Source organism: Sander lucioperca, chromosome 17 (genome assembly GCF_008315115.2).
Source record: "Sander lucioperca isolate FBNREF2018 chromosome 17, SLUC_FBN_1.2, whole genome shotgun sequence".
Lineage (NCBI taxonomy): Eukaryota > Metazoa > Chordata > Actinopteri > Perciformes > Percidae > Sander > Sander lucioperca.
Window position 1 is genome coordinate 17,666,365 of NC_050189.1, and position 17,385 is coordinate 17,683,749.

At 40.2% G+C, this 17,385-nt stretch overlaps 2 protein-coding genes across 2 annotated transcripts in view; one reads left to right on the forward strand and one right to left on the reverse strand.

The window, feature by feature from the left end:
* Positions 1-17,385, forward strand: part of LOC116059868 (low affinity immunoglobulin gamma Fc region receptor II-b-like) — a 347,874-nt gene that overhangs the window by 277,149 nt on the left and 53,340 nt on the right. The window lies entirely within an intron of this gene.
* LOC116064565 overlaps positions 1-17,385 on the reverse strand; it is a 305,191-nt gene that overhangs the window by 9,228 nt on the left and 278,578 nt on the right. Inside the window, exon 12 of the mRNA XM_035993884.1 lies at positions 673-765. Within this exon, the coding sequence (XP_035849777.1) occupies positions 673-765 (93 nt within the window). The remainder of the gene's footprint in view (positions 1-672; positions 766-17,385) is intronic.

The following is a 17,385-nucleotide window of genomic DNA, read 5'->3' on the forward strand; positions in this document are numbered from 1 at the left end:
CTGACACGCAACAGAAACGCCACGCTCACGCCACGCATCCAGTCTGTCGCCGGCCTTAGGTTAGGTTATCGTTATGTTGTCCTAGGTTTGCCTTTGGCTAAGTTAACACTTTACAACAGCAGCACACACTCCCCTCTGTCACTCATACACACCCTACACACTGACTGGAGGGGGGGGGGGGGGGGCTTGTTCCATCAAGTCATATTAGTAGTAGGTTGTGTTTTAGTATTGATTAGTCGGTCCAGCTAAGTGTTGTTCTAGCCAGTGCTGGTTTTTGTCTTTGTTGTGAGCCCTGATTTGTCCTTGTTGGGAGATCCTATTTTGCTGCATGGAAACAGAAATGTTAGTGGAATATTCACATGTTAACAATGTAAACAGCTTAGAGGAATAATGTCTTTTTCAGAATAATGGCAAAAACCGGAATACTTTGCATGTAAAGATGGTCATTGTTGCACTAAATGACATGTTTCTTCATCACCATGAACACACACTGTACTTCATTCACAAATACTCACTAGAGCACCAGATGAGGATTAATCCGCAGTTGAAAATAGTCCATATTAAAGTCACTATTTCCTTATGTTAGTTTGATAGAAAGTGAACAGCTGAACTGTTTTGTGTTCTCCTCTAACAGATGTTTCTAGAGATGGAGACATAGAAGAGCAGCTGTACCTTTCTTCCTGTTTGATTTCTTGTCTTTGATCACTATTTGTCCGTAACAGACATCTTCTGTTCTCACTCCGGAGATTGCAGCAGGATCACTCTCTGGAAGAGAAATTACATTGATTATTTAACTTTTACTACAATCAATAATACTATTTTATTATATCTTTTAATGGGACAACACTGAAGAAATTACACTTTGCTACAATGTAAAGTATTAAGTGTACAGCTTGTATAAACAGTGTAAATGTGCTGTCCCCTCATAATAACTCAATACACAGCCATTAATGTCTAAACCGCTGGCAACAAAAGTGAGTACACCCCTATGTTAAATTCCCATAGAGGCAGACAGATTTTTATTTTTAAAGGCCAGTTATTTTATGGATCCAGGATACTAGGCATCCTGATAAAGTTCCCTTGGCCTTTGGAATTAAAATACCCCCACATCATCACATACCCTTCACCATACCCCCACATCATCACATACCCTTCACCATACCCCCACATCATCACATACCCTTCACCATACCCCCACATCATCACATACCCTTCACCATACCCCCACATCATCACATACCCTTCACCATACCCCACATCATCACATACCCTTCACCATACCCCCACATCATCACATACCCTTCACCATACCCCACATCATCACATAGCCTTCACCATACCCCCACATCATCACATAGCCTTCACCATACCCCCACATCATCACATACCCTTCACCATACCCCCACATCATCACATACCCTTCACCATACCCCCACATCATCACATACCCTTCACCATACCCCCACATCATCACATACCCTTCACCATACCTAGAGATTAACATGGGGTACTTTCCATAAAATCATCTCTCAATGCAAATCAAACCAGCTATTAGGCTAACCGACATAAAACCATGCCAATCTCTTAATGTTGTCCCATTAAAAGATATAATGAAATATTTACTAAAATGTGAGGGGTGTACTCACTTTTGTGCGATACTGTAGCTTTAAGACAGAAGTGTCAAAGTCTACATAAGGGGAAGTACAATGTCAGGGTTAACTGGGAACCCAGTTCATGTGAAATGGACTTCACGCTAACGAGGTGTTCTTTTTTAGAGACATGTTGACCGCAGGAGGAACAACTCACGGTGTCAACATGTCAGGGCGTTGGTTATTAACACTTGAAATAATGTAAACATGTGTACATTTCCCAGGGAGAGAGATATACTGAACTAGATTTAGATGATCATCTCTGTTATGGTGCCATCAATATATTTGCCTAACACAAACTTGACAGCTTGAGCGAGAGATTCATGCCTCTTGCACCCCGTTTATAACTGGCTTTAAGATCAGATCTGAGTGATCAGATCACAAGAGGACAGATCTAAGTACAGCTGGAAACACTCGGGGGGCATTGAGATCAGATTTTAAAAACCACATTTGGAGGTGGTTTAGGCTGCATGTGTCCAGTGAGGACAGGAATGTGTCCTGGGCCACATTAGGGCCGCCTACTCAACTGTGACTACTCAACTGACATTAATCAACACATGCTCACACACAACCAGCCTGTAAGCAAACAGAAACAGGGCCGGATACAGACATTTTGGGGGACGGGGGCTTAAGTGAAATTATTATATTATGATTAATAAATAATTATATATTCATCTAACCCTAACCCTTTTTTAAACAAAATAGTAAATATATTAACACAATTCAAACCTTACCAATTTCTTTTAATTCCCTCTACACTCCCAACTGTTTAATACTCAACACATTACTACATAATAACCCGTTCACACAGAGACCATGGGCTTTAGTATTCACTAGGTTCTTCACAAGAGCAGGCATGTTTTCTATGCTACTAGTTTCAAGTAAATTATATATTTAGAAGAACTGGCTGCACCAAGGAGAGGGACATAGTTTCACCAATAATTGCACATGGCACTATATCACTAATTGTAATTTCTCATCATCTGTGTAAAACCTGGTCCTGTCTTCCAGTTGTAGCTCGTGAGATCTCTGCTGCTCTCTCAGGTGGAGGACTAACACTTTCAGCGTCTGAGTTGTGTCTTCTGTGTATTGCTGCTGGTACCTGGTGTTAACCATGCATTAAGATTTGCTCTTGGCTGTTTCCTGTTTCTCCTCCTCCTTCTTTCTAAATCCCCCTTTTCTTTTTTTGGCATTGTGTTGGGTGCAGCAGGCATGATTAAAACAAATAGTTTAAATACTTTTTGTTTCACAAACAAGATAACCTTCAGCTTCACACAGCCAGAATACTGAATTACCTGAAGACATTAATGTATTGATCAAAATTATTATTACAGAGAGGGAGAGAGGGACGGAGAGGGAGGGAAAGAGAGGGGGAGAGAGAGAGAGAGGGAGAAGGAGAGAGGGGGACAGGGAGGAGAGAGGGGAAGAGGAAGAGAGAGAGAGAGAGACAGAGAGAGCGAGAGAGAGAGAGAGAGACAGAGAGAGAGAGAGAGAGAGAGAGAGAGAGAGAGAGAGAGAGAGAGAGAGAGACAGAGAGAGGCCAGCCGGCATTGGAACATGGAAATCTCCTGACCTGATATTTCAATTTTTTATTCAATAAATATGTGTTTGACAGCAAAGCTGTGCACAAACAGGAACATAAATGCCTATATTCATTTATTTTAAAATAAAAGCATCCTGGAAAAGGGCCCTTTCTCTGTAGGAAGATAAAAGGAAGCTGCTCAAGCCCTTTTTGATGTACATTTGTGCTTAAATGGAAATTATGTGCATGTTTATTTGCATATAGAGCGGGGAAGTGAGATCCGACCATAAGTAGTCACTGATGACACATTTGGAGAAAGATTCTGCTGCCAGGTGGGAACACACACACACCTAGAGCTGTCTACTAGTGATCAGATCACTCAGACCAGATTTTAAAGGTCAGAACGAGGTCTAGAGACTCACAGACCCTCAGAGTTGTATTGTAAGTGATCATAACATACAAAGGTATGTAAATCTGCAATTTTTTAGTTTATTGATATGATCTTTGTTTTATTAACAGTCCTGCAGTGAAGCGTGTGCAGACCCCCACTCCACCACAGCTGAAGGGTTGCTATGAGAAACAGGAAACTGGACGACCACAGAACTGTTAGAGCTGTTAGAGCTGTTTAACCACAGGGTACAAAACCCTTCTACAACCCTTCTGTTCTTCTTGTCATGAGAGTCTGGGTGCACCCAGACTCTCATGACAAGAAGAACACACCCTATCATCTACTAAAATAGACCTTACACTGTGACTGTTGTGGACTAAAACATTGATTTAGTTTTTAAAATATCCCTATTTTATAAAATGCTCTTTTCCCAAAACGTCCTCTCAGGACATTAAACCAAGATCACACACACCGTCCCTCAGATTCTTCTGAAAATCAATAAAAACATCTTTACCTCCGCTCCGTCTGATTGGCTGTTTCAGGTTACGTGATATTGTGATATCACTGTATGTGACGTCATCATCTCCAGTCTCAGCTTGAGCTGAAATAAACCAAAGTTAACATCAATTTCAATCAATTTAATCATTAAAGAGAAGTCCGTAAAGATGGAAAGATGAGGAAGATTATGTGATCTGATCAAAAGCTCCGGAGCATGCTAAAGGGCCCTCGTGGTGAGGATGGTTTGTCAACAACAGAATAGTGATTCATGAGAATACTAAGAGACGTTTGACTTGAAGAAACTGTTGTTTGAACACTTCACTCCAATTCTGAAATTGAAAATATCAACAGTACATTTAGATTTTGAACTGCGGCAAAAGAGTCTTATTGAGACTAACCTTTAGGTTTCCTACGGATGTGTCTCACAAGTAGAACCAGGAGAACCAGGAGAACCAGGAGAACCAGGAGAACCAGGACACCGACTGAAACAGCAGACCCCAACACAAGGAGAGGAGGAGAGGGGGTGGGATTGGAAGAAGTGGTGGAGCCAGAGGTGGTGGAGGTTGTAGTGGAGGTTGTAGGAGGACTTGTAGTTGTGGGTTTCTCTAAAATGAACAAAATTATTTAATTAAAAGCAAAGAAATAAAAGTAAGTATATAACACGTTCAGCTATTTCACTGTTCTTCCTTTTTTATGTGAAGCTTTAGACTTTTAACTTCAATGTTGTGTATTATGTTTGTAATTGAGTGAATTCCCCTGGTCTAGTTAGAGGTAGAAATATCTAATATAAAAGTCCCGGCCCTGATGGTCTGTCTTTAGAGTTTTGTCAGTTAAATATCGATGTATCGAAGTATTAAACCTCCTTACAGAGATGTATAACGACTGTCTGAACAGTGGCTGTATGGGGGAATCCTTTAATCAGGGTGTAATATGTCTACTTTATAAGAAAGGTGATGAAAATGACATTGATAACTATAGACATCTGACTATAATGAACACTGATTATAAATTATTAGCCAAAGTAATTATGAATAGATGAAATGATATATCAGATGAAATTATAGAAAAAGAATAAACATGTGCCATAAAAGGTTGTTTAATGTGGGATAATCTCTGCACAATGAGAGAAATGATGAATAAATCTGATAAAAAAGACTTCTATATAATCAGGCTGGACCAAAAAAAAGCCTTTGATTATATCTCCAGAGACCATCTATGGGCTGTAATGGAGTCTTATGGCTTTCCAGAAACCTTTATCCATTTGATCAGATGTCTGTATGTTAAATCTAGAGTGTGTGTTAATGTAACAGTGTTTTAACAGAGCTCTTTAATGTAAAGCGAGGGGTGAAACAGGGCTGCCCTCTGAGTGCTGCTCTATATATCCTGGCCATCAGCCCTCTTATTAAAACCATAAACTCAGATAGTCTCATATCTGGTACACACGTTGGGGTCGCGCCCAAAGTTACTGCCATGGCCTATTAAGACGATGTCACAGTTGTTATTAAAACCAGATGGAGATGGATGTGTTAACTAATCACCTGAACTTGTATGAACTAGCTTCTGGCGCTAAGTTAAACCATGATAAAACAGAGGGTGTTTGGATCGGAGCGGAAAGTAACAAACGTAATATCAACATTAAAGTAAAGAATGAAATTTAAATCTTGGGTTTGACCATTTGTTAATAGAAACTGTAGTGAGAGAAACTGGGAGACTAAACTATGTGAAGTTAAAGAAGAAGTAAAAAAAATGGGAAAACAAAAGCACTAATTATAAATCAAGAGTCAACATTGTTAAAACGTTCATCTTATCCAAACTCCTGTTTTTAGCAAACCTCTTTCCTCCATCTAACAAAATGATAATTCAATTAAATAAACAGTGTATAAATGTGGTTTGGGGTCCAACTAGAGAAGTAACAAAAAGAGAAATCATGTATAAAAGCAAAGAATATGGGGGGTTAGGGGCAGTAGATATGGGAGTAAGAATGTATATGGCTTTTGTTAAAAATGTGTCAGCAGCCATCTCAAGAAATGCTCTCTGGGTCGGTGATCGCTCCAAGTGGAGAAAAAGGAGAGGGAGAGCCAGACAAGGTCCAGATTATAACCTTATTTATGGGGATTTTATGTACTAATACGAAAACCTTCAAATTGACTGGAATGGCCTTCCTAGTAAAATGATAAAAAAAAAAAATAATGATTATAAATATGGTGAGTATATGAATTATGAATACAATGAAGGAACCCAACTTTTGAAATCTTTAAAAAATAAGAACCGGGGGAGGGAGGAGGAGAAGTGGTGAAGCCGGAGGTTGTAGGAGGACTTGTAGTCGGGGTTTCTCTAAAATGAACAAAAAAGTATTTAATTAAAAGCATAGAAATCAAAGTAAGTAGATAACACGTTCAGCTAATTTACTGTTCCTCTTTTTTTATGTAAAGCTTTTAACTTCAATCTTGTGTATCATGTTTGTAATTGAGTGAATTCCCCTGGTCTAGTTAGAGGTAGAAATATCTAATATCAGACGGTGTGTTAGGCTGCTTCCACACCGTGTTAACCCAACCCTGGAGCGTTTCCTTGGATACGCCTGTTGGTTTAGGGCGGTGTGAAATCTCATTCAAACTCTGGTATGGACCAAATAACAGAACTCTGGTCACTTGAATACAAAGGTCTCTGATTTTTTTCCAAGAAGTGCTCAAGATTTGGGTCACTTCATGTGTGAACGCAATCAGACACACACAGGAAGTGAACCTTAAATCAATGCATTAACTAGCCTGCAATTTCCACCTTGCACAAAATTTACTGACGTATAAATGATTAAAGTGACGATAACTTTCAGATCCATAATCTATAATGACCACACATCATCATCATCATCTCAAAGACCAGGTTTGGTGCATGTGACAAAGTGTAGTGTGAAAGCAAACAGAACCAAATAAAAAATGATTCCCCCAAATCGCAGAGTCTACCGAACTGTAGGTGTGAAAGCGTCCTAAGATGAATGATGACCTTTAACCTCCTCACCTGTGACAGAGACCCAGCTGGATGGAGACTCTCCAACACTGCTGATGTTGCACTTGTAGAGGCCTTCATCAGACCTGGAAACATTGTGGATGGTCATGTGACCTGCAGCCTCAGTCCTGATGAAGGATCCATCTTTATAGAAACCAGCTGAGAGGTTGGAGGACGTCTTTGTTTTACAGTTCAGAGTGAGGTCTTCTCCCTCCATCACAGGGAGGACAGGACTCTGCAGGATCACTGGTCCACCTCAACACAGAGACAAACTACAGCATGTCATCCATTCACACACAGCTTCATCAATACTGACTCCACAGTCTGATCTTACCAGTGACAGTGATGTTGATGCTGTTACTGGTTGCTCCCTCTCTGGACTCACACCAGTAAACTCCACTGTCCCGTGGGGCCATGAGGCTGATTTTACAGGAAGAACCAGCAGATCTTCCCCAGCCATCTCCACACTGAGTCCTGGTTTCTCTGGTTGTGTTCCTCCTCAGAGTCCATCCAGCAGAGCTGTCGTCCTCCTCACAGCTCAGAGAGACAGACTCATCTTCAAACATCTGAGATCTGCTGGGACTCACAGTCAGAGAGGCTGGAGGGAGGAGGGAAGAAAGACACAGTTATAGAAGATGATTTGCATTTTAAGGCTTATTTTTAACCACATTCCTCATATTACTGCTTTCTCCCTGTCTGTCCAACAGCAATGGTGATCTCTGTGTTTTAGTAATGGAGGCAGGAGGTGAACTGACAGACAAATTGAACTCTCAAAGCTCACTGCTGAATCCTCTCCTCTATAATTCAGTCGGTGAGCTAGCAAACCATTTCTGCATGTTTTCAAATTGAACTCTCAAAGTTGCTATTAGACACAGCAGAATATCTACATCTGTCTACATGTGTCTTACTCTTTCAAGTTTCTGTGTTTATTAATACTTTGGCTCAATAACCCTACTGACATTACCAGCTTATTTTATATATATATATATATATATATATATATATATATATATATATATATATATATATATATATATATATATATATATATATATATATATATATATATATATATCATTCAAAAGATTCAGTTTTTCCTCTTTTTCTAGCAGTCGTGCATCATTTGAAATGGCCCTTGTTTTTGAATTATTTTTACATTTTATCTTCAGTTTTATCTTCTCTCTCCAGTCTGTGTGCACTGTGGCGATCAAAACTGCATTTAGTGTTTTAATGTATTGATAAACTCTCCTCCTCAACCATTGTCTTGTCTATCAGATGTGACAGAAGGAGTTTACTGACCTTGGTTTGTTGGGCTGGTCAGCAGTGAAGTCAGAACTGAAAAGTAATCAACCTCAGGTTAGTTTGAGCTTTTACCTGAAACAAGACATCAAAACAGGACAACTCTGGACACAAAAACAGCCACACATTGATATTAGATTAAAAAATATTTAAGTACGCATTCAATGTTTTTCATTCTATTCTCAAACTTGAGAGAAGTAAATTATGGAGGACCTCCAGGGTCTTGGATATTGAAATAGACCATTTCTTTATTTAACATTTAATTGTACATTAAAACTGTCATTATTCAATTGGTTTTCAAATGTATTAATTTATCCATTATGTAATAGAGGAACTATAAAAAGAGTTTAAAAATTAAATTTCAAAAATTGAGGGCGGAACATGACTTAAGTTTCAATAAATAAATAAATAGATATATGCAGTAATAAATAAATGCCGAAATAATTGTTTGTATAAATAAATAAAAGAATAAATAATGTCAAGAACCCATCCCTTTGAGCATGTTTTCCCTATCTGTCTTGTTTGTTTTTGTGTTTTGTGTTACGTTCCTGAACGTGCCATGTTCCGGTTGCCGGGCAACGATTGCAAGGCGGGAATTCTAGGATCACCTGAACCTGCTCTCACCTGTTCCTCATCAGCAATCTACACACCTGATCCTGGTCATCATCTCAACACTATTTCAGCTGTGACCTGACATCCAGCCTAAATTGTTTGCTAGTCTGTATACTAATACTATTTCTGTATTTCTGTGTCCATATTTTAATGAGGTAGAAGGACCTAACCTCAGTTTAAAACATGATTGGCTACAGGAGTGAGCTCAGTTCAGGTCTACTACTTTTGCCTCACAGTGAGACCATAGATAGACTGTAACAAGTGAGACGTTGCAGACTGCACAGAGGAGCTGACAGCAGCTCTCCTCTGCTCCCTGCTGTGTTCTCAGTAATATTTCCTCATTAATTATACGTTATTTCACCCTCAATCCATCATCCACTATTAATCAGAAGGTTCATTTTCTTGACTCGATCTGCCGCTGATAAAGTGTTAGTGGTTGCCATGGACGCTGCTATTGCTAGACCCAAGGAGCTAGCATGTTTGTGTGTTTTTGGACATGAATGTTCTAGTTATGAGGCTCTTCCCGTGTTTGATCCTGTTCAGGAGAAACTTTCTCCATAGACGTAAAACCCATAAGCAATATTACATGAAAGGGTGTGATTTAACGTTAGAAAGACAGTGATGCGGCTAGCACCGAGGTCCATAGCGTTAGCTAATTATCACTGAAGTGCTAATGTCACTGTTAGCAGCTGACTACAGCCATCTTAAGCTAACGTTAGCTTTATAGAGATCGTAGGATTCCACAAACTGAATAAATACTGCACATATGAACACAAAAGCTACTTTGCTGAAAATAATATTTTTTTGATATTTATATATATCTCCGGTACATGTACCAGCTGTTTTTAACATAGAGTCGTGTCACCCGCACTGGCGTTGTGTTGAAGTCTTATCCCCCGTCTATTCTTTTCCCTACTGTTAAAATGCTACGAGGGTTTGGTTCAGGTTTAGGTAGTGGGGAACACATCTCGACGGGGAAACAGAGTTCGAAAAACACCGGCTCAGCTGATGTAGAGCTAGCTGATGCAAACATTTTCTGTGAGACATGCAAAGCATCTGTCTAAATGTGCACAGAGGAGCAGCAGATAACAGCACCTCCGCTCTGTTCAATATTTCCCTCATTAATTATACATCACATCACTCACAACAACCCATCTACTACAGCTAATCAGAATGAGCATTTTTATGACTCTGCGATAAACGGCTGGTTGCTATGGACACTGCTGAACCCACAGACGGAGCTAGCTTGTTGTTTGAATCGTGTGTAATGAATATTTTGACTATTAGGCAGAGAAATCTGGTTTTCATATCCCCGTACAGACTCTTCATCTGCTCTGAGCACATCCACCTCCCCCTCTCTCTCTCTCTCTCTCTTTCTTCTTCTTCTTCTTCTTCTTCTTCTCTCTCTCTCTGTCTCTCTCTTCTTCTTCTCTCTCTCTCGCTCTTTTTCTTGGCTCTCTCTCTCTCTCGCTTTCTTCTTCTCTCTCTCTCTCTGTTTCTCTCTCTCTCTTGTTCTTCTCTCTCTCTAACTTCTTCTTCGCTCTCCCTCTCTGTCTCTCTCTTTCTTCTCTCTCTCTCTCTCTCTCTCTCTCTTCTTCTTCGCTCTACCTCTGTCTCTCTCTTTCTGTCTCTCTCTCTCTCTCTCTCTCTCTCTATCTCTTCTTCTCTCTCTCTCCCTCTGTCTCTCTCTTTGTCTTTCACACTGTCCGTTTCAAATGATGTCCTCAACGCAGCGGGCCTGGGTTCGACTCGGACCTGCGGCCCTTTGCTGCATGTCATTCCCCCTCTCTCCCCTTTCATGTCTTCAGCTGTCCTGTCATAAATACAGGCCGAATATGCCCAAAAAATAATCTTTAAATTTGACCCACTGATTAAAGAGCTTTTATTTGCTGCTTTGTCAAGTAATACAGTCTGACTGTCTGTGGCGACTTTCCCGCTCTAAATTCTAATTCAGCGCACAGTTAGTGAGGCTTTTACACCTGTCAGCAGCGGTTGGTGTCTCCCCGTCTGCCCAGGTAGAGCTTGGCAGTGCTGTTGATGCTGGGTTCAATTGTACTCAGAAATTTAGAAACTTCAGACGAGGAAAGATGCAAAGAAACGGTACGTTAATCAGCCGCCTACATTTCATTACTGCTGACTCACAATGGACAGACAGACAGAGAATGAAGACTTCAACTTTGAGTCCAAATTAAAAAAAAAAATTCTTGAAAGCAAGTTATGTTTTAATTAGCAGCAACGTGTTGTTGCTGGTGACAAAACCACTGATTAAATATGTACATTGAAGCGATACTGGCGTTAAAGACCCTCTGATCACTGTCAGATTCTCTGATATGAATGCCCGCATTGCATTGTGGGATATTGGCTTTGAATGCGCCCCGCTTGGATCATATCGTAGTGTTCTGTTTTACAGCATACTGTAATATTCCACCGGTAATACGACCGAAATAATATTATTTAAATAAAGAAATGAATACAATAATAACATCTAAATAAATGTTGATAGGAATTAGCGTTATAGTTTTAAAAATATCACTAAACAACAAAGCAATCCAGCTTCCCTGGTAATAAGACCGAAATAATAACATTAAAAGAAATACATATTAACCGTGATAAGATCTGGTGATGTGTTGATTAAAACAGCTGTTATTGGGCTAAAAATACCAATAATAGTTAAGCTGTATCCAGCTTCTCTGCTGCAGCCGACTGGCAGAAAGAATCGTGCTGTGATCACCAAAGATGCTTCCTATTGAAATACATTAGTTTAAAAAACGTGCCGACCCTCATGGAAAAAACAAGATAAACGTGTCCGTGTACACGAATCAATAGATTAAAATATGTGACTATTTCACAAACTGCTGTGAGACTGAGTTGCTAATTTGCATTGTTTTACCAAACAGCACAATTTGAAGTGAATTTTGAAGTTAATTGCCCTTTCAAATGCCTTTTTTAATAGCAATATTCTTAATTAATTTATGAATTCCTGTTATTTCAACTGACAAACCCAGAAACATTAAGTTGAACTCACCCAGCAGCAGCTGCAGAGATGAGTCCTCCATTTGAAATGTTGGTCATCTGAGATCAGCACATAGCGTCTAACCAGACACACCGAGTAAAGCCCTCCTCCTTCCTCGTCACGTGTCACTGTTGACGTTTTCAGGAAATAGTTTTTTTTTTAATGTGTATTCGCACTTCAGAAAATATTAGGTAAAAGAAAACTTATGGCCTTTGAAACAGCACACCTCAAAATGAACAAAATAACAGGTTGTGAACACCTTTTATGGTGCCCTGCAATAGTAAGCTACTATTTACATATTCATATATCATCATGTTTTAATGTCAAACATACATGTGGGAGGCACAGTAAATCCATTAGCTGAACTGTATCTGTGGATGGCTACCATAGTGATGGCTACCATAGTGGCTATAGTTATCATATATCAGCTGTTTGTTTTTTACGAATAGGCCGATTTATCTTTTCCAATAATATGTTGGATTCATGTTAGTGTATTTTTTGGGCCTATTTTAATTTCGGGGGAAGGAACTTTAATACTTTTAAAAGGTATTAAAAAATAATTTGGTGGCCCCCCTGCAATGACTCTGAGGACCCCCTAGGGTTTGCGGACCCCCTGTTGGAGATCACTGATCTATCTTATTGGGTGAGGAGTGGGGCCCAGCTGGACAGCTACAGTATAAATGCAGATAAATACATCCACACCTTAGAGAGTCTACTGAACCTGCATGTCTTTGGACTTGAGTCTCATTTAGTAAATTATGACACTCTTAATGTAACATTAGCATTGTTTGAGAGGTTACTGTAAATGGACTGCATTTCTATAGTGCTTTTTTAATCTTAATGACTATTCAAATAGCTTAACACACATTCACACACTGATGTCTTACCAAGGACAATTGGACATGTAGCCTGCAGGGCCCTCTGACCTTCCAGCTGGTAGATGATCACTCTACCACCTGAGCTGCCCCGAGGTCTTTGCTATGACAACTTGACATTAACCAAGACAACATAAAACACTGTCATAGCAGGCCTAATTATCAAACTTGGTTTTGATTATTGGCTGTCATGAGAAAAATTTAATTTTGTCATTAATATTTTTCCTTGACCTCAGGTAAAGTGAGACTATTTGGACTTTTCATAAAGATGTTATAAATGTTATAAAACTTTTTTGACAACATTGAATACAGTACCGATGGGATTTACCAGTTTTGGACAGATAACATTAGCTTTAGGCTACTTGTTGCTAATGTACCCACTAAATGCTGCTAACTGTAGTCAGCTGCTGTTAGCCAGTTAGCTTAGTTAGCTGTACAGCTGACTCAGCCCCACGATGCAAGGAGACAAACCCAGAAAGAAAACCATCTCTGTGGTGTGTTCCCTGTCATAAAACTGGCCTCAGAGGCAGTTTACTTAAAGGTCTATTAACTGTTAACCAGTTGTTTTTTTCTAGGATGGCGATGGCATATCCCACCTTACTCTGCCTCTGATTAGCTAACTCTTGGAATTGTTGGTATTTCCACCATTTGGCCCCTATGTCAAATTTGCTTTAAAGCCCGGCGCACTTCCTGGGAGCCTGGGATGGATAAACAAACACAAGAGTCTCATCCTGAGACCTGTACTACAAATCCAGATCAACATGTCCTGGATTTATTTCAGTTACCCGACTTCACCTAACCTAACAACCGTAGTCCTGCATAAACTGTATCACGACGGTGGTTAACAACTAGTTCAGTCAACTCAGGGTTTCCCAATCCAGCGGCGCGCACGTTCACATAAAAGAGGCGGTGTTCGCGCAGCATAACCAATCACAAACATCTACCAGGGCTGCATATTTTATATAAGAAGAGCAAACTATGATTCTATAGAAATATGAAGAACACAGACACGGTTTTACAGGCAAAACGCAATACAGTCGCTGCTTCCTAAAACAGGAGGTAAGCTGGCAAAAAAAGCTGACGCTGTAAATGCGTAAATCACAACGCTCACATCCCCATCAGTCAGGCACTAGATAATTATACTTGTGCTTTCCATAAACTGTCGTTGCAGTAGCCTATGATTTCAGTTGCAACCTTGGCAGTGGTAAGCGATTGTGAGAAAAAGTAAAAATAATTCAACCAATGTGTGGCTTTGGCAACACGGCTCAAGAAGCCGACAAATAGCCTATACGTAAAAGTCAGGAAATGTTGCAATATAATTGTCAAAATATGTCAAAATGTCTATTTTTGAGCTGGATTTTCCCCATAATTCCACAAGATATGGACATATCAGGCATCATTGGAAACATTATGATCTGTAGTATGTGAATCAGGTGAGAAATTCAACGGACAACCATATTTGGCCATTTGGGGGCAGTGCAAAGTCAGCAAATGTTGCAATATAATTGTCAAAATATGTCAAAATGTCTATTTTTGAGCTGGATTATCTCCATAATTCCACAGTAGATATGGACATATGGGGCATCATTGGACACATTATGATAACAACCATATTTGGCCATTTGGGGGCAGTGCAAAGTCAGCAAATGTTGCAATATAATTGTCAAAATGTATATTTTTTAGCTTGATTATGTCCATAATTCCACAGTAGATATGGACATAAAAAAAAAAAAAACATTACAACAACATATTACACCTCACAGTGTGGTAGTCTACAGGTCATGAGAATTTGTGACTTTTTAAATATATTTTACAAGATTGTTGGCTTTCATTCAGACAGATTCAACAAAAACAAGTGTATAAAGTGTATACAACTGTATAGAAAATATATATGTATGTATGTATGTATGTATGTATGTATGTATGTATGTATGTATGTATGTATGTATGTATATATATATATATATATATACATACAGTACATAACATAAAGCTGTGATCTGCACTGATGCAGTATGGCTCGTTTTGCAATAAACACTGCCACCCAGTGGCTGAAACAGGCATTTTTTAAGGTGGAATTGAAATTTATGTGGAGCCAAGTTCAGCGTCGTTTCAGCCAGGCCCTTTACTCTGCTCTCACTTGGCTATGTCCCTTGAAGTACGCTAAAAATACTATGGACTTATGGATTTGTTTTGTTTGTAGATTCCCAAGTGATAAACAGAGATGTCAGTTATGGACAATAGCACTCAGGAGAGAGGGCTTCGAGCCAAAAGACCGCACCTTACGTGCAGCTGTCATTTTCAGCCTGAAGAGGACTGGACATACCATACCATTTATGGCAAGGAGCGACCCCATCCATTTTTAATTTTCCTGATCATCTTTCAAAAGTTTGTCACAACATTTTGTAATTGATTACGTGTTCCTATAAGCTCAAACAATTTCCCTTTTCTCCAGCAGCCTAGTTCATCCAGGTTAGGCAGAACGCCAAACAAAGCAACTATAGAATCTCCACACCCATGGTCCAACACACCTGTCAGGGGGTTTGTAAGACCAGACCTCTTTGATCAGTCAATCTTAGTAAGTGAAATGATTCAAACACATTTTGATGCTTGGTGGATGTAACAGTGACATTTTCAGAAGTTAGGATACATGATTGAAGTTATGGTTGGGGTCGGCTGGCTGTGAGTCTTTGTTTTATTTTCTGTTTCCCTGTGCCCATTTTATTCCCACTGTCAGTTTCTGTTTGTTTTGCCTCTTTCTGTGTCTCCTTTGTTGTTCCCCTTCTCCTGCCTGCTCCTGCCAGCTGATTACACGCACCTGTTCGTCATTCCACCATCACCCCTCCCGCTGTACACACCTGCCAGCCATCTACAATCAAGCCAGTATATTAACCCCGGATCCACTCATCATCTTCGCTTGAGCGTTGCTTCAGTCATTCTGGTGACACGCTAACACAAGCTCTGTAAGAAAACGTTGTACTTACCTGTCCTTGTCTGTCACTAACTTTTTGTCTCCTCTCTGCAGTCATTCTCTCCACTCGCTTCCCGTACCTCCAGTCAGCTGGCTTCACCGTTCGGTCCCCCTCTCACGGCTCTCCGCTCCATCCTGCTCTGCTCCTGCACTGCCCTGCTTACGTTCCAGCTTCCAGCCACCCTCCACCTCGACTCCCATCTTCCCCGGACTCCAGTGCCCCCTCTTCGGCCCCCTTGGTCCCGGTTCCCCCGCGCATCCCCAGCTCCCTCGCAATCCTATTCCCCGCTAGCTCCCTCACCATCCTAGCCCTACAGTCTCCCTCAGCATCACTAAAAGTGGACATTTCTGCTCTTGTCCTAAATCATCAGCGTCATCCATCCCTCAGCTGGTGGTTCAAGCACTTAATCCTTTCGAACAGTTTTTTCTCTCTGCCAATGCCTGTGGCATCAGGATGGTCTTTGCTCAATCAACCTTTTCCCTTACCTAACAGCAGCTGATTCTTCCAGGCTACCACAATAACACAGAGATGCCAGCCAGTCATGCCTCCTGACCTAAAGCCTGTTTTCCCCAATGCAGGGTTGCTATATCCTGTCATTCTCCTGAACAAGCAACCAACTGCTAACATCTGCTCTATCCTAACAGGTCTACCTTATATAGGTCTATGAACTGTAAATCATAACCAGCTGTAATGAGGAATATTTGTGTTAAAGGTGATTGACAGATTGTTTGACGTTATGAACAGCAAAAACCCATGTGCGGGAGGCTTCAAGGCTCCACTAGGTTTCCGCAACTGGGAAGACACGTTAGGTTTTATGACTGAGCCCGAGCTTACTTGACCAAGTTGAGGCTGAATGATTCACTCCTCTTCATCGCTAAAAGAGGTTATTTTTGTTTAGTTTAGTTTTTGTTTTCCACAAGTAAGGTAAATACCCTGAGTGTATCATTGTATACTTTGCATTAGTTATACTAATTAAGGATGCTATTGTAACAGAGTTAAAAATGTAGTGTATTGTTGTATATGATTTTCGCCAAAAATGAACAGCCTTGGTTAACAGTTGTGAATGGAGCCACCTTTGGCCATTTGGTGCACTACAGATCTGCTGCGTGTAGTCTCGCGCTGCTTCCCTACCCGATCAGAGAAGCTGTATACTCTTGATCGGGTAGGTTCAGTGTACAAAGTACTTCAACCAGTATATCAGTTTTCTAAAAGTAAATTAATGTTTAGGTTGATAACTTCGATGTATTTCGTGTGATATTATTTGCATGCACTGTAACGATCGTACTGAATTTTGCATGTTTTGACAAAGTTGTTAATGTTTCTTTTTGACCGTGAGTTTCTGCGTACTGAGGCTAACGTGGCTAGCCGTAAAACTCTGCTAGTCACGTCCATACATTGGAAGTAATATTACTCTGTGTCTATCATGTGTGTATGTTTAATCTCAGTATAGTTTCGGTATATGTCTGAGACAACAGCGTATGTTAAGCGAGTATTCCCGAACGTTAATTAGTTGTCGTTTCATGTGTTTTAACATTCTGTCTTACGTGCCTCGCT